Below are 24,625 nucleotides of genomic sequence, written 5' to 3'. Positions count from 1 at the left end.
AATCCCCTTCTCACCACTCTTCTCATACCGACAAAGCATGTTTCAGGCTTCACACCCAGAAGGCTACCCTGACTCTTTCTGGACACCAGCCTATAGGCCCCAACTTGCCTACACTGCAACTCTTCGATGCAAATTGTTTCTTGCTGCTCAGTGACTATGGACCATATCTGGACCAGTCAGCCAAGCAAACTTCTTGGCCATCCAATTGGGTAAAATCACACTTTTTTTTTTCAAAGATATATGAACCTTGATTTTTTTTTTTAAGAGAGAGAGAGAGAGAGAGAGAGAGAGAGAGAGAGAATTTTTTAATATTTATTTTTTAGTTTTCAGAGAACAACAACATCTTTGTTTTTTGTATGTGGTGCTGAGGATCGAACCCGGGCCACATGCATGCCAGGCGAGCACGATACTGCTTGAACCACATCCCCAGCCCTGAACCTTGATTTGAAGTGGGTCTCTCATTGCACGGTATTTTTCCTTTAGTTTCCCAAACAACCCTGGTATTCCTTTTAAAGTTATTTTTTTCTATTTTCATAGTTTCTGTCTTAGCTTAATAATTCTGAATATTAAACTCCCCTGGTTTAAATTGCAGTGTGATATCTGTCTCCTAATTGGACGCAGACTAATTTAGCAAAAAGGTGTAGAAAAATTTTAACTACATACTTGACTTGCAACACATCTATTAGATGGTGCTGCTATACCATATAAAAACAGAGGAGATAGGGAAAGAGCAAGAATTTGGAAACCTTGAAAACAATGACAAAATATTTTAATTATATTTAAGTATAATTAAAAGTTGAAAGCAGGTTCAAGCTTCAAGAGACAGATAAAATGTTTTAATTGGCACTTCAAAATGATATTGAAATATGACCCTCCCACTAAGACAAAATGATTGCTTTGAAGAAAGTCTGTAAGTCTACCTAGAGGTTAGAATCTTCTTACCCTGAAAGGCAGTTTAAGTCCCCACCCACAACTGCATAAAAGAATAGAGAGGAAGAGGTACATATGACCCCTGCTCTCCAACTGGAAGTAAAATTGGCTAATCTTTAGACACGTTTGGCAAAGGCCAATATGAAATTAAAGATAGCATTAATTTGCACAATTAAGTCATTATTAGAATAGTAATATATGAGAAAACAGTTCCTGTGTTCACTAACAACTACTTACTAGTCCAGTTCTCAAGTAGCATAAAGAGCATTAATTAAACCATAAAATAAAACCACATTTTAACCTTACAATTTGAATGTATATAAGCCATGTTATTCAAATATAAACAACTACTTAGAAATCTTTAGACAGAATTTCATTATTTATTTTTCAGGAGATAATACTTAATAGTGTCTATGTGAGCCAGGTAATAATAATTTTGATTTCATGTTTGGTGTGTAATTTTTCTTACTATTTCTCAGTCAAGAAAAACACTAATTTTTTATACATGTTTTAAGAGAAAAACTATTTGGATGCTTTTCTACATAAAAACTAAATAATCTTTCTAACACTAGAAATATTAAAAATCATCATATTGATCAAAAACAATTCTCATCAAACAGCAAAAACAGCAAACTTTCTGTGACGTAAATTTCATTGCTCGCCAACTGTAATTTCAGTCATGTAAGCACCAGAATATTAAGCCATCAGAAAAATAATCCATGGGAAAACTGCTGATTTCACATATCTTGGACTGAATATAGCCCTAAAAATATGTTTCTGAAAGTTTGTTTAGTATTATATAACTACTTGGGTTATGTGGTTTTCATATTTTTCATCTAGTTACTAAAACCATTGGTCCTACATTTAATTGTTCACCACAAAAAAAGAGTCTTTCCAACCTTCCAAAATTATAGAATCGCATTAACTTGTATCAAAGTTTATGATGAGGATTGCATTAAGTTTCATACTGATAATAAATGTAATCAAGATATTTATTAAAACATGCTCAGTATGTGTGCCTCATTAAAAAGATTTATTAAAATTATTATATAGAAATCTTTCCTAAGGTTTACCAAAATCACATAAAGCATCTACAAACTGAATTTTAGAATTTTCTACCTGCATTAAATGTTACATATATGATCTAAACAACAGAGCTCAAAGCAATCTTACTGAATTGCAGGTGACACGAAACTGGGAGACTGAACTCAAGAAACGCATACCTGAATCATAGATTAGAATGCTAATCTGAAACCAAAAACATTTAAGATTTTGGGAATTACCAAGTCTACATCCAAAAAAACCCAGATCTGTTCTCAAGCCACCAAAGGCCACATTCTTCAAACCCTCCATTATTAATTTTTCATCTGGGCTGGGTACCAAGAAGTCTGCTGAGTGAACGCACCTCTCACCAACTCAAGAAAGCTACAGAATAGCTCAAAAGAAGCTTTGCCTACTAAAAATACTTCTTCTTTTATTTAAATAAAACAGCTTCATTGAAATGTAACATATATAATAAACTACATATAATTTTATATTTTGATATTTGTATATAACTGTGAAGCTTCACACACAAAAAAAGTAAGCACATCTATAACTGCCCTCAATATCCTCATGTCCCTTTGAAATTTCCCCCTCTCAAGCATATAGCCCACATTCGCTTTCAACCACTTACCTGACTTAAATTATTAGAGTTTGCATTTTTAGAACTTTATATGAGTGAAATCATAAAATATATACTCTCCTTTTTGCCATTCTTTCACACAGTGTAATTATTTTTTGCTTCAGTCATGTTGTACTGTGTATCAATAGTCCATTCCATTTTAATTGCTGAATAGTATGTCATTGTAAAGATGTAATAACGTTGTTTATCCAATTGTCTGTTGATAGGCATTTAAATTGTATCCAATTTGGGTCTGTAACAAGTAAAGCTGCTGTAAAGCATCTGTGTGCAACAGATATACTTTCATTTGTCTTAAATGCCTAAGGGTAAACAACTGGATAATAAGGTAGGTGCATGTTTAACTTTTTAAGAAACTACTGAACTATTTTCTCTGGTAGTCATAACATTTTACATTATGACTAGCAATGTATAAGATGTCTAAACTCTACACATTCTTGCCAGCACTTAGGTTTTTTTTTATTTTATTTTTTGTTTTTTGCTTCTTCTTGTTGTTGTTGTAGTTTTTGTTTTGTTTTGTTTTGGGTACCAGAAATTGAACTCAGGAAAACTTAATCACTGAGCCACATCTTCAGCCCTTTGTATTTTGAAAAAGTTCTCGATAAATTGCTGAGGCTGGCTTTGCACTTGCAATCCTTCTGCCTAAGCCTCCTGAGCCTCTGAGATAACATGTGCACCATTGCATCAAGAGCTAGCACTTGGTTTAGTCAGTCTTTTAAATTTATCCATTTGATAACTGTTTAATGGTATCTCATATGATTTTAATTTATATTTTTCTTTAATGATGTTAAGCTTTTTTTCAAGTGCTATTATAATAAAAATATTTTCTTTGATGCAGAACTTATGCAAAACTTTGTCTAACTTTTGTTGGATAGTTTATTTTCTTATATTTAATTTTTCATGGTACTTTTAGTGTATTCTAAATATACTTCCTAAGTATTCAGTTATCCAAATTGAAAATAATTTTGCCTAGTTTATGATTTGTCTTAAATGCCATTTGAAAAGCAAATGCTTAAATTTTGATGAAGTCTAATACAGAATTTTAAATTTTTTGAATCATGCTTTAGAATCCTAGCTAAGAAATCTTTGCATAACTCAAAAATCATTACACTAAAATTTTTCTCCTGTGTCTTTTCCTAAAATTTTATAGTTTGAGGTTTTACAGTCATGACCCATTTTTAGAAAAATTTAAATTACGTGCAATATACATAAAATTAAATTTTCTGATGTAGGATCACAGAAGAAATTCATGGTGGCTAATCAGAGAACCAAAAATTCCAGTTACAGATTGATTGATGGAACAAATTTGAGGATTGTTTAAAAATTCTAATACCTGGGAAATTTTTAGGTATTTTTGTCCATTTTCTCTTTGTTTCAAGTAGTAAGGGAAGTTCAGTTCCTATTATTCCAGCTTGTCCTAAAAGTGAAAGTTCCTTATTCTTCTTTTTTTAAAAAAAAAAATCTTTATTTTATTTATTTATATGTGGTATTGAGGATCAAACCCAGGGCCTCACACATGGTAGGCGAGTGCTCTACCTCTGAGCCACAACCCAGTCCCCTCCCCCCCATATTCTTTATTAAAAAAAAAAAAAAAAATGGATGTCAACTCCAAAATTTTTATATTTATTTCTTACCTGGAGAACTGAATACAAAACAGAATGTTGTAGTAAAGGGACTCATGTCATAAGTCCTAAAGAGTACTATGGCCTATCCCAGAACATGAAGAACAATCTAGAACAATGAGAAGTGAGAGAAGAGTCTGGAGAGATTAACAGTGATTAGATTACTGAATGCTCTTTTCAGTAAGTTACAGATTTCTTACTCCACCCTGGGAATGGTTGATGTCACTGAAAGGTTGTAAACAAAATTGGGGCGGATTTGAGATTTGCAATGTTAAAAGAACTACTTTAAGCTTCAGAGTGAAAAATGTGTTGCAATAGGGCAGGATATTCAGAGACCAGTTAGGAAATGTGAAACATTTTGGACAGAGAGGTGACATAAGGTAAGGAGAGCAGCAGGATAAAATGAGAGGCCCAGGTGTACCATGAACAAAGGCAAATAATCAGAATGAGAAGGCAGGTTCTTGGAATGGCTAAGAGAAAGCATGTGAGGTTTAATGGTAATTTAGAATACAGGGGGATTCTGAAGGTTCTCTAATGTCACTCAAAGGATTTCATTTTCTAACTATATACCCATACACATAATATTTGTATACATACACATTAACAAAAGTATCAAGAAATCAAATGTAAGAAAAGTTATTTAGGTTAATGATAATATGGATTAAAAGAGATGAAGATAATTTCAGATATTGAATCAATGTGACATGGGATTGGAGTACCTTCATAAAAATGAAAATTCAAATTAGAGGGGAAGTTGCTTTTCCTAGTTTTAGAGCCTTCCATTACTTAAACCAATTTCATTTCTCAATTCTGCCTTATATAAATGATTGTCTTTTATAAATTAAAATATTGCTTAGAGCTCAAAAATATTTTATGTGTTTAAGGTACCCTAAATATAGGGCTTTATATCACTTTTCTATATTATGTGAATCTTTTTATTATATTTAGCATTATTTTAATCTATAGAATTTTTATTAGGATTAGCACTTTAATTATAAAAACTCTATAGATCTTTTGACTTTCATGCTTAAGCATTCAGTAAATTGAGGGCAATAAAATGATTAAAAAATAAAATAAATTATCATCTTCATGACTATCATTAGTTATCAACAAAGGAAAAATGATAATAGATTGATGCATGTGTATTTGCCTTTTACAAATATTCTCAGCAAACTGAGTTTTATGATGAAGAAAATATATTACATTGCTATAATTTTAGATTTGAGTTGGATTTGATTTAAATTTTTATTATAGAAAAACAACTGATTTTTTTTTCAGTCTAAAATCATTGCTTCCCTGTACATTTTATTTGTTTGTTTGTTTTTATTTTTGTTTTTCCTACACAGTTTTTGCTTTGATAATCAAACAAATCTGGTCAAAGTGACCAGATTATGTGTTACAGTTAGACAAAAACAAATCCTTCAAGTCTTGTTTTATCTACTAAGGATGGATCAATTGTTGGAAACTTTAAAATTCATTTAATCAGTTTTTTTCTATAATCTTAAAAGTATAAGTTTTATATCTATTTTTCTCTGAAGTCTCCAACGAATCGATCATCTTATAATTTTACCTTGTCATGAAAAAGAAATCAATCATATAATTCCTAGCACATTCTCCAAAAGAGTCAGAGATCAAGTAGCTCATGATAAGTATAATTCTGTAAAGTAGAACCTCAAATGGAGGTTTTGGACTGATGATAATCAAACCAGTCTGGAGATAATGGTCCCAAAATCCACTTCAAAGTCATTTAGAGAATAGCAGATCAAATCCAGGGAATAGAATCATAAATCCAAGTAGGAGTAGCATACTAAACTGTGAAGCCTGAGGAATAGGGGGAAAGACTGAGACTACATCCATATGTGGAATAAAATCAAGTAGATGGAAGACTCTAGAGCAATTCGATTCCTCTTAGACCCTGTGGGTGAGGTAATCTTACTTTTTAAGAATCTTTAAGCCACTGATGTGTGGGTGAGTGAGTGTGGCCATAAAGGAAAGAGCAAAATAAGCCCAAAATAGGATGTTAGAAATGCCCAGCGGAATGCATTGAAAAAGGTCTTCCTCTAGGAAGGAGACAAAAAGAGAGTATGTCAAACCACTTTGTCAAATAAGGTGACTGATATGACATTACTGTAAACTTGGATGGAGCATGGGAAAATTTGTTCTAAAAATTAGAATCTTCTTTTGGTGTAGAGCAATACTTGTGAGAGTGTTCCTGAAGGACACCATCTTTCAAGATCCACAGAGATAAAGACAGTAATGGCTCCTCCACGATAATAATTTTCTCTATCCATGATACAAACCAATATGGAGCTTCTGTAATCCTCAAATGATAGCTATGAGAAGCCACAAAGAGGCTAAAGACAGTGGTGGAATACCCAGAAAATCCCATCCAAGTGTTGGAGAGTCAAAAAGCAGGAACATGGTTAGGGAAGCTTTCACTTCAAAGCTGTTAGTTCTGATACAGCCAGCATTTTAAAGCTTAAGTAAATCACTTAAATTTAGAAGAGATAATATAGGACAGAAATAAATCTAAAAGATACCCTTGGCGTCATTACTTAAAGTTATTTAATAAAAATATCTAGTGAACCCAGTGCCATATTCTTCACTGAAGAAAAAGATAAGCACAGTATATACATGTGTGGAAATGTCACGGTGAAGACTATTCATTTTGCAATTAATACGATTGAATAATTACAATTTTAAAAAGTGTCTAAAGAACAGAGCAGGGAGGAAGAGCAAGAGGAAAAGATTAACATTAAACAGAGACATGAGGTGGGAGGGAAAGGGAGAGAAAAGGGAAATTGCATGGAAATGGAAGGAGACCCTCATTGTTATACAAAATTACATATAAGAGGTTGTGAGGGGAAAGTGAAAAAGAAAAAAAAAACAAGGGAGAGAATTAAATTACAGCAGATGAGATAGAGAGAGAAGATGGGAGGGGAGGGGAGGGGGGATAGTAGAGGATAGGAAAGGTAGCAGAATACAACAGTTACTAATTGGCATTATGTAAAAATGTGAATGTGTAACCGATGTGATTCTGCAATCTGTATACGGGGTAAAAATGGGAATTCATAACCCACTTCAATCTAAAGTATGAAATATGATATGTCAAGAGCTTTGTAATGTTTTGAACAACCAATAAAAAAAAAGTGTCTAAAGAAAATGCAAATAAAAGCTGAGCACGGTGGCACAAGCCTTTAATACCAGTGGCTTGAGGCAGGAGGATTGCAAGTTCAAAGCCCACCCTCAGCAATGGCAAAGCATTAAACAATTCAGTGAGACCCTGTCTCTAAATAAAATACAAAATAGAGCTGAGGATGTGGCTCAGTAGTTGAGTGCCCCTGAGTTCAATCCCCAGTACCCGACCCCCCAAAAAAAAGAAGAAAAGGCAAATAAAATTAATGATGTAAATTTCACAGAAGGGCTGTTCAATCCCCAGTACCCGACCCCCCCAAAAAAAGAAGAAAAGGCAAATAAAATTAATGATGTAAATTTCACAGAAGGGCTGTGTAATTTTTGATTTGGCTTTTTGGTACTGAGGATTGAATCCAGATATGCTTTACCATTGAGCTATATCCCCAGTCTTTTTTTGATTTTTGTTTTGAGACAGGGTCTCACAAAGTTGCTGAGGGTCTCCTTGAATTGCTGAGGCTAGCCTCAAACTTGTGATCTCTGCCTGAGCCTCCCAAGTCACTGTGATTACAGGCATGTACCACTGTTCCCAGCCCCATAGAAGAACTTTTTAAATAGTTGAGGAATTCGTGTGGTAGGCTCTGTGCTGATATCAGAAAAATGAACAGGTATTAGTGGGAAGTAATGTATTTTGTGAATCAAATTCCTGAGCTCACTTTCTTGAATCCCGACTTGAATCCTGATTTACACATTATGAACTCAACTGTCCGGGGTCTCATTTGGAAAATGGAGAAATGATGGAAACTTCTGTATAAGCTATGGTGTGAAATAAGATAATACAAGTAACAGGTAATTATCATTTATGAAGTGAACATTATTATACTAGTCTTGAGAGAGTCCACAGTCTAATGAGAAAGGACATAATTGTCAAGTGTAACTCAGATTATAACTTTCAAATTTTCCTTATTCAATGTCCTCAAATTGGAGAGATGGCTGAAGGCACTGGGGATTCAGCTGAAAATCAAAGAGAAAATTCTGTGCTCATAATGAGATCATTTAGGAATGAAAGGGGGCAATGTTCATGAAAGATAAAGAGGGAGGTAACAATTGGGCAAGAAAGTCTTCAGATGGTGACATAGATATAATCTGTGACAGAAAAGAAATGGGGAAGAAGAACTGGGCAGAAGAACACAGACCACACTGCAGACACGACAGTGTCTTAGCAGTACAATGGGAGCTATCGTGCAAAGTCTTTCCTTAGAAGAGTCGCACATGGGGCAAGAGTAGCCAGGTCTTAGTACCATCACCACCAGACCCAGTCATTGACTGGAGACTGCCTTGGAAGATCAGGTCCTGGTCTCAGAAGTTGCAGTTTCAAGTTGTGGATGCTGCAGTAGAAGGCTGTGAGTTAACAACACTCCTGAGGGCTGAACAGACTCTTTCTAGAAGGGTGAGGGTAGGTACACCTTCATTTATACTACGGTTCATTCTTGGTACCACATGATCACCTTTACATGCATTAAGCCCTGGCTCCTTCAAGGTTCCATTTGGTCCTTCTTTCTGAGCAAATATTTTAAAACGAGAGGTAAATGGAACCAGCTATCACCCCATCACAACAATGCCTCTTGAGGCTACAATGGTACTTCTTGTCTTCCTTTTCCACTCTCCATTCCAATTTTCTGCCACCTCAGCCATTATCTCTGCTAGGATGACCATATTATCTAGGTTATCTAGGATAACCATATTCATCTCAGTCAGAATTATGCAAAGGAATTGCAAGACTACCCAAAATGGATCACCTGAGTTTCATATATGTTCCTCCTACTTCATTCTGCTTTCTTTTCATGCCTAGTTTTCCCTGGACACAAGACTCAAAAATGTCTACCTGGGACCCATACCTTGTAACTGAATGGAACCTTTGGAGTCTTGGAATATTAGTCAATCATCTTTGAAACTCAACAACTCTATTAAGCCCTAAACTTGGTTTTCGGGTTTTTTCTGCTCTGATTTCAACTTCTCATCATTCTTCACTAGGATATCATCTGCTGAGAGTCACAGCCAAGTCAGGATGACGCATGGCATTTTAGCCAGAAGTAGTGGTTGAGAGGTGACGCCAATGAGCCATTAAGATGATGACTTTTGAGTTCTCACGGAGTTCTGGTTGAGCTCTCGCGGGGATTCCTGAAGAGTTCCCGTTGGTTGGTGAAGTTCCGGTGGTGGGAGTTGTGGTTGGTGTGTGGGGTGTTCCTGGAGGAGCCGCCTGTGTGGAGTGCTGTGGGAGTTTGGAAATAAAGTTTGTTCCTGCTTGAGTGGCTCGTGATTTGTGCCCCGCCAGACTGCGGCAATCATCTAACTTTATTTACAGCCAGTCAATTCCATTGTTCTTTGCATCTCCCATACTTTAAAAAAAAAAAAAAAAAAAAAACTGAATTGTTATACCACCAAGTTACCCCCAATGAAACTCTTGGCAAATATACCACCATTTTGTACCAGAGTCTATCTGTGTTCCACATACCACACAGGATGAGGTCCTCATTAGCAGTCATGTGAGGTTTGACCCACTTCCCAAAATCCAATTTAGTATATACCTAGTAACAACAATATCAGTTCAGATCCTTCATAAAGGAGATAGTAAGACGTAAGAATGAGTCAAGAATGCTGTAGGAATTTTGTTTTTGTTTTGCAGGGAGAGGGGAAGGCAGGGAAGGATGGCAACTACTGTGACAGATAAAAGGAGAAAGAAATAATTGACCTGGGACAGGCTTGAGATCCTAATACTAATCTAATATCTATGAAAGGAAAGACAGCAGGAATTAGACTGAAAAAAAAATCTCAGAAAAAATCTTGGGAGCTCTGGAGAAAATATCATCTGTAGAGAAGTCTGTGTTGGGTAGCAAGGGCCAAAGCCTAGTATTTCCTTTTTGTGGGGCTGTCCAAAAAGTGTCTTGTCTAGCTTTGAATCCTGCATTGTTTCCTTAAGGCACTGCAGAAAAATCTAAATTCCTAATTGCAATCATTGAAGCTAAAAGAGAAATCCAAGCTGGGCACTTTCATAGTTACCAGCTGGGAAACTGGAATATTCTAGTCAAGGAAACTGGAAGTAAACAAGTGGAGAAGTAAAGATAGATTGTGCCATGTTGTTTGTGTGCCGTAGAGAAAAAGCAAGGCAAGAGAGTTAGGGAGTGAAGACAGAGAAAGAAGAGTACTAATTTATTTAGATTGGTCAATAAACCACCCTACAAATCACAGAGTGGCTCTCTGATAAACTGGGATTTCCAAAGGACCTAATTGAGGTGATGGAAACTGCCAAATACCTATGTGGGTATTTGAGAAAATGTATTGCAGTAAGAGATGGAAAGGTACTCTTTTAGCATAGCTCATGCAGAGTGAAGGAGAAGGAAAACAATGAGATGAGTCCTCACAAGTTTTGGGCAGGAAATGTAGCAATTTGTAAGACAGAGTAATAACTTTTACATTGAGATGGAAACTTACCCAGTGTTTCCATTTGACCATCTAATAAACATTAAACTTAAGATGTTCAAAGCTGATCTCCTGATTTTCGCCCTTCCCCAGATCACCTCATCTTGGGGTCTTTCTCATTGTCAGTTGATTGCAACTTTCTTTTCAGTTGCTTAGGCCAAAACCTTGGGATGGTTCTTGACTCCCTTCTTTCTTTCATGCTCTACATATAATCCATCAGCAACTCTTGCTGATTGTTTTTCAGAATATATCCAGAGTGCAACCACTTCACATCACTGCAACCACTACTGAACACGGTTACTAAAATAGCCCCTGAATAGGTCTCCCTACCTTCTCATTGCCTCTCATAGAATTTATTCTTCACACATTAGCTAGAGAAATTTTGCTAGTAAACTTTCTAAAAGTTCCAATGAATTTCATCTTAATGGAAAAGCTAAGAAGTCCTTCTTGATACAACCCTGCCTCCATATTACCACATGGATTGAGAACTTTTCTTAGCCCTCCCTTCTGTCATGATAGCCTTTGTGATGTTCCTCCAATATCCAAGGTGCTCTCCCACTTCATCTTGTTTGAAATGTCAGTTTTCTTTGTCTGAAACCTTCTCACCTGATGCTTATTAAGAATAGTAACTGTTCCCAACTTTCCAGTGCTCCTCATCCCCTTTATGCTGAAAGTTTTCTTCTATAGCACTTACCACCCACAGCACAATACTGAATTTTAAAAATCATGTTTCCTATCTTGTTTGTGGATGTATACTAAACTATTAGATCAATGTCACAGAGATCCAGCACATCATAAGCATTCAATAAACATTTTAAATTTATTATGCAATAAATGTAGTGTATAATAGGATAACTTATCCATATCTGTTATACATTAATACAAGTTGTATGTTGATGTATGATTGATTACATTTTAATTCCACTTTTTTACTAAATAGGAATGTTTTTCAATATATTAACTTAATGCCAAATGAAACTGCCCATATTTCAGGTTTAAAATGGTTTGATTTTGGCAGTTTCATATGCTTCAATTTAATATTAATACTTTCCTTGTATCATAAATGAATAGTATAATAGTAAAAAATTTTGAAAAATTATTAAATTGCAAAATCACACATATAGTGTTTAATATACAAATATACAAAGAACTTATGGCTTTAAGGATGAATGTAAGACCTATAAAATTTATTACAAAGGAAAGTCACCATTAAAAATAATGTGCAAAAATATAGTATAGGAAATGAGAAAAAATGGAAATTATTTGAGAGTAGTAGTTTATAGCATCCTGAGGGATATTTTTTCCTTCACACCTCTCTAATTTTCCACATGTTTTCAAAAAGTGAAGAATTTGGAGAGGGTTCAAACAACAACTAATGTAAGAACTAATATAGATGAAAATTTGGAAAATAGATTTATCCCAAAGGCTAGTGGAAATGGAATTACTTCATATGAAGAAGAAAAGCTTGGGGCAAAGAAAAATGTAATTTATTTTAAGCAGTTTTTACAAATGACATTTTAAAAAGATGTAAGGGAGCATGGGTGATGTTTAATCTTTCAAATCATCTTCTAGTGTTTTAGGTATCAGCAGAAATCACATTGGAATTGTATTGTTGCTCACTTATTAATCTGCTTTTGAGAATTAAAGTTCTGAGTCCCAGCTTCCTGTTGCTCTTCCATCCCCTAAGGCCAGGGTCAGCAAACTTCAGTCTGAGCAACAAGTTCTGCCTGTACCCACTTAATATAAATAAAGTTTTAAATAATAACAGCTATTCATTTACATATTATAAGGCGTCTTCACACTACAATGGCCGACTTGAGTATTTGTGACAGAATACATAGCCTGAAACACCTAGAATATGTACCATCTGACAATTTACAGAAAAGGTTTCCAAACCTGCTATAGGTGCTATCCTTGTCTACATGGCTAATTCTAGCTCACCACGACTAGTTCATTCTAGTCAGCGAGAAGAAGGACAAAGACCAAATGGAGGGGAGACTACTTCCTTTCCAAAATGTCGACTTGAAGGGCACATATCACTTCGGCTCATATTCTACTGATGGAAGGTAGTGAATCAGAAATGTGCCCACCTTGCAACCACTCTGGAAAGCAGTATGGAGATTCCTCAAATAACTAGGAATGGAGTCACCATTTGATGGGGGTATACCACTTCTAGGTATATATCCAAGGGAGTTAAAATCAGCACACTACAGTGACACAGCTACATCAATATTTACAGCAGTTCAATCACAATAGCTAAGCTATGGAACCAACCTAGGTGCCTTTCAACAGATTAATGGATAAAGAAAATGTGGTATACATACCCAGTGAAATATTATTCAGCAACAAAAACAAATGTCTTTATGACATTTTCTGGTAAATGAATGGATCTGGAGAATATCAAACTAAGTGAAATAAGCTGGTCCCAAAAAACTGAAGGTCTGATGTTCTCTCTGATATACAGATGCTAATACATAACAAGGAGTCGGGGAGAATAGAAGTTCATTCGATTAGAAAAAGGGGACTGAAGAGGTGATAGGAATAGGAAAGAAAGTGGAATGAATCTAACATGACTTTCCTATGTACATGTAAGGATACACCATAGTGAATCTCCACATCCCGGACATACACAAGACTGTGATCCTAAGTAGCATAAGATGTATTTCATGTTGGTACAAATAGGCTAAAATATACTCTACTATCTTGTATAACTAAATAGGACAAATAAATTTTTTTAAAAAGAAATAAATATATGTGAATGAATCCATTATTAAAAGGCAAAAAGAGAATATAAAACTGGGGAGCAGTGCACATCCCTCTTAGGCTTACCCATGGCAAAAAGAAGGTGGTGTAGGTGAAAAGGATAAGCCTCTAGAAGCAGCTGTCCACTTCACTGAATCAGGTAAAACCACACTGAGATTTTTGAGCATGAGAAGTACTTCACAAAGTAGAAGTCTGCTCTGTCCAAGAACTGGGCCTAGTTATATGTAATTCACCCACAACCTGATGATATTTTAAGGAGCAGGTCATCAGATTTGGTATTTGTTGTCAGTGATTAGAAAAGCCTTCAATCTCTGCAGTAGCTATTTTAATGTGGTATGTATCCCTCCTCTTGTTAGACTCTACAACACCTCCCATAATTTCAAGGACAGAAGCTACAGATTCAATTGGTTTAGGAGCACATGTACACTCCCTTTCCACTACTTCCTCTACCTTTGCCACACACATGTACACACGAAAACAAGACATGCACTCAACAATTTAATATTCACTTGTATTTTTGACTCCTTAGCCTTAGTAAGTCTCCATATTAGGATTACCAGGGATAAGATTATTACATAGGGCAGGGGTCAGAAACTATGGCCCAAGGGCTGAGGCTAGCCCTCTGCCTTTTTGTTAGTAAAATTTTAGAGACCATAGCCAAGTAAGTAATGTTCTGTTGCTATAACAAATACCTGAGGTAATCAACTTAGTAAAAGCAATGGTTTATCTTGGCACATAGTGTTGGAGGTTAGCCCTTTGATTGTGGACCAGTGGTGAGGCAGTACTTCCTGGCAGGGAGCACTTGGTGGATCAAAACTGCTCACCCCATGGATAAGGACAGAAAGAAAGAAAGAGGAAGACACCAGAGACTGAAGCGCTTCAAGGATATACCCGCAAGTGACCTCAAACCTATCAGGCCCCACCTCTTGAAGTTTCCATCACCTCCAATACAACCAAGTTAGGGACCAAACCTCTAATATGTGGGGGACTTTCCAGATCCAAACTATAGCAACAGCCATGCTCATTCATTTACATATTGTCTATGACTACTTTTGTTCCACAAAAGCAGAATCAAGCAATTGCAAAACAGATGATCTGACCTATAAAATTCAAATTATTTACCTTTTCAGCCAGTGAAGAGAAATTTGCCAGTCATTGAAGTACAACATTCTAGGGAGCCTTTACTTACTTAAATTCTAGATTATAATCAGAATAGAAAGATATTATTTGAATATAAGCAAAAATTTCTTAACTTTAAATTTAAAAAAATCTAGAATTGATTTACCCTTCTTGATTTTTCACCTGGAGTTTTAAAGGACAGAAAATATGCCCATGTAGCTTAGATATTTTTGTTTTGTTTTGGCTTTTGAAGTATCACTGGGGATCAAACCCAGGGCCTTGTGCATGCTATGCAAATTTTCTACTATTGAGCTACATCCCCAATCCTTAGAAAAATTTAATAAAATAAATAAGTTTAATAAGAAAAGAATGACCTTTCAATAAATGGTGATGTGCCAATTAAATATCTAACAAAAAACTTAAATAAATATTTACCACTCTTTCTATTATACATATACAAAAATAATTTCTACAAAATTACTAAAATTTTGTAAAATTAACTTTCTAAAATGTTATTAGAAAAAAATACTTAAAAATAACTTCAAGATATTGTTGAGAGCCACAGCCCAAGTGGCCCCAGCAAACTTCCAGCTGATTGGCTCCTCTGTGGTGATGCTCACTGGGCTGCTTCCCTGCCCTTTCAGACCACAGAGCTGCTCATTGGGGGACTCTTTTGGCTCCGCCCCCACATGACCCAGCCAATTGGCCTCAAGAGTGGGAGGAGTAGGGGGTTGAGAGGCTCCCCAAAGCCTGTGGTGGCAGTTGGGCTCTGAGGGAATTCCTGAAGAGCTCCTGTGGTGGGTAGGGTGTGTTCTAAAAATAAAGTTCGTTTCTGCTTGACAAGTGGCTCGTGAATTGTGCCCAGCCAGACTGCGGCAAGATATTGGAATAGATTCAGATTTTTAAACATGATATAAAGAGAGGAAAGGAGTCAAAAAATGATTATTTGAACTACAGTAGAAATAGGAATTTTTTTCTCATCAAAAGATATTATCAAAGAACTCATACTTCCTGATTTCAAAATTTACTAGAAATCTACAATAATCAAAAGAGTTTTGTACTAGTATAAAGGTAGACATACAGACCAAAGTCATAAAATAGCACAAGAATAAGTCCTCACATATATGATTAGATAAGTTTTGACAAGGGCTCCAAGACTATTCAATAGAGAAAGGACAGACTTTTCAACAAATGGTGCTGGGAAAATTGTATATCCATATTCAAAAACAAGGAAGTTGAATCCTTAACCTAACACCATATATAAAAATTAACTCAAAATTCATAATAGGCCTAAATGTAAGACCTAAAATTATAAAACACTTAGAAGATAACATGGACAAAACCTTTAAAATATGGTATTTGGCAGTAATTTCTTGAATGTGACATCTAAAACATAGGCAACTACAACAGCAAAGTAAACATATTAGACCATGAAAATTTTTAAATTTTGCATACCCAAAGATGATCAACAGTGTAAAAAGGCAACCTACAAAATGAGAAAAGAACATTGCAAATCATGTAACCAGTTAGGGATTGATATACAGAATATATGGAGAATTTCTTTTACATAAATGTAGAGAAACAATTATTTTTCTGAAAATACTTTTCCTATATGCACCATATTTCAAAGTGTATAAAACATAGTTCAAACAATAGAAATCCATTAAGATGCTTGGAAAAAAAGGGAGAAACAAACCAATTCCCAAATTGACAAAGGACTTCACTATTTCTCTAAAGATAAACAAATAGTCAATAAGTACATGAAAAGGTGTTCAACATCTCTAATAATTTAGAAAATGATAATCAAAACTATGATAAGATGCAAGCTCATACTCATTAGGATGGCTACTATCAAAAACTAGAAACTAACAAGTGTTGTGAAGATGTAATTGCAACCCTTATAAATGTTGATAGCAAATTAAAAGGGTGCAGCTGCTATGAAAAGCAGCACTTTTCCTCAAAAATTAAAAATAGAAGAACAATATTACCAGTAATTTCACTTCTGGGTATATATCCAGAAGCTTTGAGAGCAGAGGGCTCAAAGGGATGGTGAATGCTGTTCAAAACAGCATTATTCACAAGCGTAAAACAAGAAAGTAACTCAAATGTCCATCAGTAAATAAAAAATAAGCAAAATATATATGCATAGAGTGGGATATTATTCAGCCTTTAAAAGAAAGGAAATTCTGATGTATAATGCAGGATGGATCACCCTTGAGAACATTATGCTAAGTGAAGTAAGCCAACAAAAAGCAACAAAGTAACAAAAAGACAAATGTATAATTCCCTTTATATGCAGTACCTATTACCAGATCCAAGCTACACAACAGATCAAGTGAGACGAGGAAGACAAATATATTCAAAACACTGACTTTATTTAAATCATCAGCTGAACAAGGAAAAGGGCTCTTGTCCAAAGTACATCTTGCTAGGAGACTGATTTAGGGGTGGTTTGTATGGGAGAGAGGTGATGCAGACTGGTGGGCACATTTTCATGTGTGGAAATTTGTGGCCAAATGATGCACAATCTGATCCTAATCACCTAGTCAGAAGATGTTTTTCAGTTCTGCAAATATCAAGAACAAAGCTGAATATTTCCCCACACTTTTCTTATCATTGATTAGCTTACCTGTGTACAGTTTCTGACATGTTACACAATGACAAGCTAGAGAGGGTGACTGCCCCTAAGGCCCTCTTGTGATCACCAAACTCACAGTAATGGAAGAAAACATATTTCCCCTGATTGTTGAAGACAAGCATCAGGTGAGGTTAAATAGGTGGTTAGAAACAAGATCCAATCTCAATATTCAACTTCATACTTAGAGGAGTCAAATTCATAGATACAGAGAGGAGAATGGTGGTTGTCAGCAGCTGGGGAGGGAAGAGAATGGGGAGTTCTAGTTTGGTGGGTATAGATTTTCCCATTTTACAAGGTAAGAGTTCTAGCAATGATAGTGGTAATGGTTGCACAACACTATAGACGTATTTTATAACACTGATACTTAAAAAGTTAAGACAATGTTTTTTAAGAGTACTTTACCACTATACAAATGGGAAAACATTAGAAGTAAATTTTTAACTATACCATAGAGAGAGTGAAAGTGAAAGCCACAGAGTTGTGAGAACATATTTGCAATAAACAAATCTGCCGCGCAACCAGCACACTAGCTCCATACTAGAGGTCCTAAGCATAGAAGTTAACTAGTGAGATCAAAATAAACACACAGAAACTCAATTTACCTTTTTCTTGACCAGGTCAGAGACGGCCCCTTCTGGCTCCTGCCTCGAGCCAAATGGTGGGGTATCAAGGTTTACACAAGAGACTAGCAGGAGAGAGAGGAAGGGTACGCAGGGGAGTGGCCTTTTATTGGGGAACAAGAAATTCAGGGGGAAATTCCATCCAATGAAGGTCGAGGGGGACATCATTCCACGGTCATGGTCAGTGATTGGTCTCAGGGTCAATGGTCAGTCACACCCCCACACGGATGGGCTCTCGCACCTAAAAATGGTGGGGATTAGTTCTGACACAGCTTGGCCAGAACGCCTCACACCCAGTCAGGGAGGTGCCCAATCACGTGTGAGAACGGCTTCCCACAAAATCACACAAAGGACTCATAAAAAAACAATCAAAAATTAGAAAAAAAAAAATTAGCAAAACAGTTGAGCAGGCACTTTATATCAAGGAGCCAGAATCTGGTCATCTAATACAAAATGGTACTCAATTTTACTTATCATCAGAGAAATGCAAGTTATAACCTAAATGTGATACTCATACACATCTTGAACAGAGCTTACATAATAGAAAATGGCAAGTATTGACAAGGATGTGAAGAAATTAGAATTCTAGTACATCACTTGTGACAGTGTAAATTATTACAAATATTTTGAAAAATAATTTACCAGTAACCACTAAAGCTAAACATATCTATAAACTGTTCCACTTTGGGGTATATCCTGAACATGAATGAATAAATATACTCACATAAAGACATATCCATAAAAATACTATTTCTAATGCTAATTTCTAATAGCTAAACACTGCCCATCAACAGTAGAAGCAATAAGTAATGTTGTATTCACATTAATGAATCATATCCATTGAGAATGATATGCACTAATCTCATAAATAAAATGTTGAGTGAAAGACACTGAAAAGTATGGAGTATGATTTATTTTTATATTTATTATTTATTTTTATATTATATTAAAAATGGGTTGAATTAATCTGTCAGATACTGATATGTTGGGAAGTGATTAGTGAACAGATACAGCCACAAGATTATGGGGGAAGGCTTTTAGGATGCTTGTAATGTTTCTTGATTTGAGTGCTGGTTATTAAGATGAGCTTACTTTGTGAGATAGTCTCAAACTATCCACATAAGTCATCTGTATTTGCATTGACTCAGACTTCAGTAAAGCATACTGTTTCTTGATTTGGGCACTAGCTTCATGGGTATGCTCATTTTATGAAAAATAATTGACCTGCATATATTTGATTAGTGAATTTTAAGACATATTTACTGAACTTTAAAAACGTTTAAAATATAAAATGGAAAAATTAAAAATGGATATATTTCTCTATCTCTAAAATCAGCCATGACTATAGATATACATAAACTGAAATTGAATAGAAAGAGGATATAAGTCCCTTCTCTGTCAGCTGAATACTTCTTAAGCCATTTTCCCTGCAAAGATTTTAAATACCTACCTACGTCATTTTTTAATCATTTGTCCTAAAAATATATAATGAATTTCTCAGCCACAAAAAAGAATGACAATGACTTTATGACTTTTGCTGATAAATGGATGTATCTGGAGACTGTCATGCTAAGTGAAATAAGCTAATTCCCCCAAAACCAAAGTTCAAATGTTCTCTCTGATATGTGAAGCTAACACATAATAAGATGGGCAGGGGTGAGATTAGAAGTTCAATGGATTATACAAAGGGCAATTAAGGAAGGGGAGGAGGGATAAAAATAGGAAAGATGGTAGAATGAATCAGACATAACTTTCCTATGTTCATATATGAAAATACCACTGGTGAAATTCCACATCATATACAACCACAAGAATAGTATCCTATTAGATATAAGTCATACTCCATGTATGTACAATATGTCAAAATACACTCCACTCTCATGTATATCTAAAAAGAACAAATAAAAAAGGAAAAGATAAAAATATATAATGATTCTGAAAGTATAAGGGAAGGAGTATGAAAAGGGGAGGGGAAGGGAGAGCTTTAACAAATTTGGGAGAATTAGAGATTTACTTTACTCACTGAAAACTTTTTTTTTTTTTTTTTTTTGATACCATGAATCAAACTTAGGGGCACTCGACCACTGAGCCACATCCCCAACCCTATTTTGTATTTTGTTTAGAGAAGGGTCTCACTGAGTTGCTTAGTGCCTCACTGTTGCTGTGACTGGCTTTTAACTCATGATCCTCCTGTCTCAGCCTCTTGAGCCTCTGGGATTACATGCATGTGCCACCGTGCCCAGGCCCTCTCCAGTCCCCTTGAGAATTATTGCTCAAATATTCATGGTCACTTGCCTTTTTTTTTTTTTTTTTTTTTGCTTCAATTCTAAATTTAAGATACTAGTATACACAAAATGTTTAATGGAGTTGACCAATAGAGAAAAACTAATCATCAAATAAACAAAACTGAACATTATAACAGATGTGGTGGCACATGCCTCTAAACCTGACTTCTTGGGAGATTTAGGCAGGAAAAACATGAATTAGTTTAGGACCAGTTTAGGCAACTTAACAAGACCCAGTTTCAAAATAAAAATTAAAAGGCTGGAATATAGCTCAATGGCAGGGTGACTTGACTGCCTAGCATGCACCAGATAGTGGGTTTGATCCCTTGTAACCCCTCCACCCCACCACAGACACACAGAGAAAGGGAGAAAAAAGAAAAAAAAGAAAAGAAAAACATGAATATCACAGTTGTCATTTTCTGATTATTTCCTGATACATATTGAGAAAAAATTGTGGAGAACTTATCAGACTCTCTGAAAATCTGTATATAGGCCACCGAATAATTATAAACTATAGGCCTAGAACCCAGAGGAATTAAGTTTAACTTTAGCTTCTTTTAATTCCTAACTGGGTTTTTTTAAAATTGTGTCTCTCTTAATTTTCAAATCTATAAATGAAAATAATGATTCCTTTTAATAGGATCAACTGCTTTGAATCACTTAGCATTTTATAAATTACTGCATGTACTATGCATGTTTACTGTGAAAACAAATGCAAAGAGCTTTTTTAAAATAAAGTGTATGATCCTAAGTAGAGAAAAATTATTTTGTTTATTCCTATAATTTATGATTAGAAATGAAAATATTCATTATCATAACTTAGATTTATAACATTTTTGCTCTAATTATGGCATGATTAGAAAGATCCTCATAATATAAACAAATTACGGTAGCATGAACTTAAGTGTTTATCTTGGGCTTTTTGAATTTAAAGTTTTAAATAATTGTTACAAGTATACTTATTAAGACATGTTTTTCAACATTTCTATTACTTTAATACTAGTATTTCAACAAAGCTTGAGTGCTGATTTTATTAATTTTGTTATAGTTAAAATATTCATTCCCTTTACTAAAATCATAAGTGATTTTAGTGGAAAAAAATTGTCTTCTTAGAGTCTCATTACAGTTTCTGATCCCTATTTTATTAAACTTTACATTTAAGCGTCTAGTATGTTTTCCTTCATTAAGTGTCCTAACATTTTATTGCAGAACTGGATTCTCACCTGACTCAAGTATATATCCACTTATATAAATAAAATAAAAATAAATCATGGAGAAACACTTAACATGATAAAAAAAAGCAATTTCAAAATTTGTCCACATATTTAATAACACAGTTAAACAGGGACCAGAAATCACCATATTACTGCTTGTCAAAACAAAAATAAATTCTCCCACTTACTGGTTCCTTAATTACTGTTTCATTAACCATTTTTATTTTTCAATTTTCCCTTTGCAAGAAATTTAATAAAAATCAAATAGGTGATCATCACAAAGATTTCTGTTTCATTAACATCTTTGAAGGAGAAAATTTTCACTTCTTTTTTGTCTGTGTAACCATAAAATAAATTGGATAATGAAGAGTAAACACAAGCAGAAGAGAAAATCTACTAAAGGACAAAGATAAAGGAAAAACCCCATATCAAGAACTATGTAATGTTTTGAACAACCTACAATAAAAATTAATTTAAAAAAAAGAGTTTACAACAGAAGAAAGATTCAAGGTCATATTGCATTTTTTAAATTAAATTTATTTTAACTGGTACAGAGAAACACAAAAAATGTTCATATTAATGAAGTATGATTCATGTTTCAGCTCCTATTGCACAATGTTTAAATCAGGTTAAACACATTATCTTCTGAAACATTTGTCATTTCTTTATGGTACAAAATTTCAAAATATTTTCTTCTAGATTTTTTAAATGTACAGTGCATTATAATTATGTATAGTCACTCTACTGTGCAACAACACACCAGAAATTCTTGCTTTGATTACCCCCTGGGAGACCAGAAAGAAGGAAAAGAATTGTGCTTACTTGTTAGAAAGGGAAGGTTTCTGGGAGCTGTCCAATGTACTGAGTGAACTTCATAGCCACAATTTACCCCCTTAATAGGGGCTGCTGTCCTCATTGGTTCTCTCTGAAACTAGGGTGCTTCTGTAATCAGGATTCAAGCTATTTCTTCTAATTCACCTTTGATATTATTTTCCAAAGTGTTGCTCTGCCCCGCTTGGCTTTTTAAATATGTTTACAATGAATAATTAACTATAGCTATTGGCAAACAAAGAAAGGGGGAAAGCCTTTCTTTGTTAAAATTAGGGATTTTATGAAACTAGTAAAATTTTATTTTAATCATACTAAATTTAAATTTTTTCTCAAAAAAAATCTAAAGACAGCCAATAAATTCACTAAGGTATAGTTTCCACTCTTAAAACCTACTGTAGACTGAACCAAACAAATGCATGAAAATAAGCCCAATAAAAGTGTCAGGATTTTTCTTTGTTCACAAGTAAATACTTGACCAGCAATTTAAAAGTCCAAAGACTCCTCAGCAGAGGGGTGAGCTGATCTACCCTTTGGCTTAACCAAGGATAAATCGTACTTTTGAAAGGAGATTGAAGTAGTTTTGTTGGGGTGGGGGTGGGGGGTGGCGGAGGGTTTGCTTTGTCCCCAACGCTGACAATTATACAGCCCGACTAGAGAAAAATTTGTAAACTACCATTTTTCATTTTGTTGTCATGATAACTTTTTCCCTGGAATAAAATCTCCACGTGAGTGGAAGATGAGGGTAAGGAAAGGAAAGTCAAGTATCTCAATTGTTAGGCTGATTGCTACAAACAGACATTAGAAGTCAGGGTTTGTAACCACGCAGCAGAGTTGTTTGAGATGCCCTAGAAGGAAAAAAAAAAGAAAGAAAGCCGGTTCCAACAGCGACTCTGGGGAATGTGCTCTAGGCCCCCCTGCCATGCTTACTTAAGCTAATGGAAGGTCTTGCCTTTCAGCAGCCGCTGCACTGGGATACCAGACAAACAGCTCCCCTCGACCCCTGGCAGGAAGGGCCCCTCTTCAGGACATCATTAAAAGCACATGCACTTGCTTCACATCCATTGGCAGATGGTGGCAAGATTCAGGACTTCTACCCTGACGCCAAGGAGAAACCATCGCGCTGGAAAATACCTTCGCTTTGAAAATCCAAATCGAAATTAAAGAACTACATGAGATAAGGAGCCTGGAGAACATTAGTTGGCTGCGGGGGGGTGAAGAGAGACACAAAAAGCACACAGCAGGTAAGAACTGGGGGTTGTTGCCTAGAAGGAACTGTCCGCGTGGCGCAGCGAAAAGATCTCGGAACTGGAGGCCTTTCCTTCTGCGCCCCCCAGGCGAACTCAAGCTTGTCTTCCTTCATCAGCTTCCAGAGGAGGGACGTTGCCAGAGTCTTCCCAATCGAGGCGACTAATCCTGTTATCAGCTTGGTAATAAATATTAATGTCCCCCAGCCAGCCGGTGATGGTGTTCCACCAGACCCAAGGCTGTTAAGAAGCCCCATCAGCAGCTTCGCCCCTCCCTGCGAAAAATCGATGAGACGCAGGGCCAAGTTGAAGCGATGGCGGCCTATCCCGAGAGCTGCGTGGACGCCACTGTGCTGGACTTCGTCGCAGACCTGTCCCTGGCCTCCCCGAGACACCCTCTCCTTTGCGACTTTTCGCCCGGCGTCCCCTTTGGGGACCCGGCACTGGAGCTCCGAGAGGGAAGGCCCAGGAGGCTGGCGCAGTTTGAAGAGGGGACCCCGGAAGAAGAGGATTGCGAAGTAGATGAAGGGGATGGGGAGGAAGAGGAGGAGGAAGAGGAGGGACGCGGGAGAGGACCCTCGGTACTAGGCCGCCCCAAGAGGAAAAGGGTGATCACCTATGCCCAGCGCCAGGCCGCCAACATCCGCGAGAGAAAGCGGATGTTCAACCTCAATGAAGCCTTTGACCAGCTGCGGAGGAAGGTGCCCACTTTTGCTTACGAGAAGAGGCTGTCTCGGATCGAGACCCTACGCCTGGCCATCGTCTACATCTCCTTCATGACTGAGCTCTTGGAGAGCTGCGAGAAGAAGGAAACCGGCTGAGCCGGGTGGGATGGGGGTCATCCGCCCCCTCCTCGCCTGAGCGCTCGTGGGCCTGGGGTGTTTCAGGACCCAGCAGTGAGTGTCGCTGAAAGGCAAGTAGGGACGCCCCAAGACCGAATGGCTGACCTTCCGAAGATCGGGTTCAGTACTGAAAAATCCCCACAGCCCTCGGGAAGTGTGGCAGCTGTAGAGTTAATATATATGCGGTCGCCCTCAAAGGAATGGAGATTAGGGGCCAGAGGGCT

At 36.2% G+C, this 24,625-nt stretch overlaps 1 protein-coding gene across 1 annotated transcript; it reads left to right on the top strand.

Moving 5' to 3' along the window:
• Nucleotides 1–23,873: 23,873 nt before the first annotated feature.
• Ferd3l (Fer3 like bHLH transcription factor) lies at nt 23,874–24,380 on the top strand. The gene has a single exon (XM_076863245.2). It carries the CDS (start codon nt 23,874–23,876, stop codon nt 24,378–24,380), a length of 507 nt encoding a protein of 168 aa, XP_076719360.2.
• The last annotated feature ends 245 nt before the right edge of the window (nt 24,381–24,625 follow it).

This window comes from Callospermophilus lateralis, chromosome 1 (genome assembly GCF_048772815.1).
Source record: "Callospermophilus lateralis isolate mCalLat2 chromosome 1, mCalLat2.hap1, whole genome shotgun sequence".
NCBI lineage: Eukaryota > Metazoa > Chordata > Mammalia > Rodentia > Sciuridae > Callospermophilus > Callospermophilus lateralis.
The sequence above is the reverse complement of the archived record's forward strand: the minus strand, read 5'-3'. Positions and strand labels throughout refer to the sequence as shown.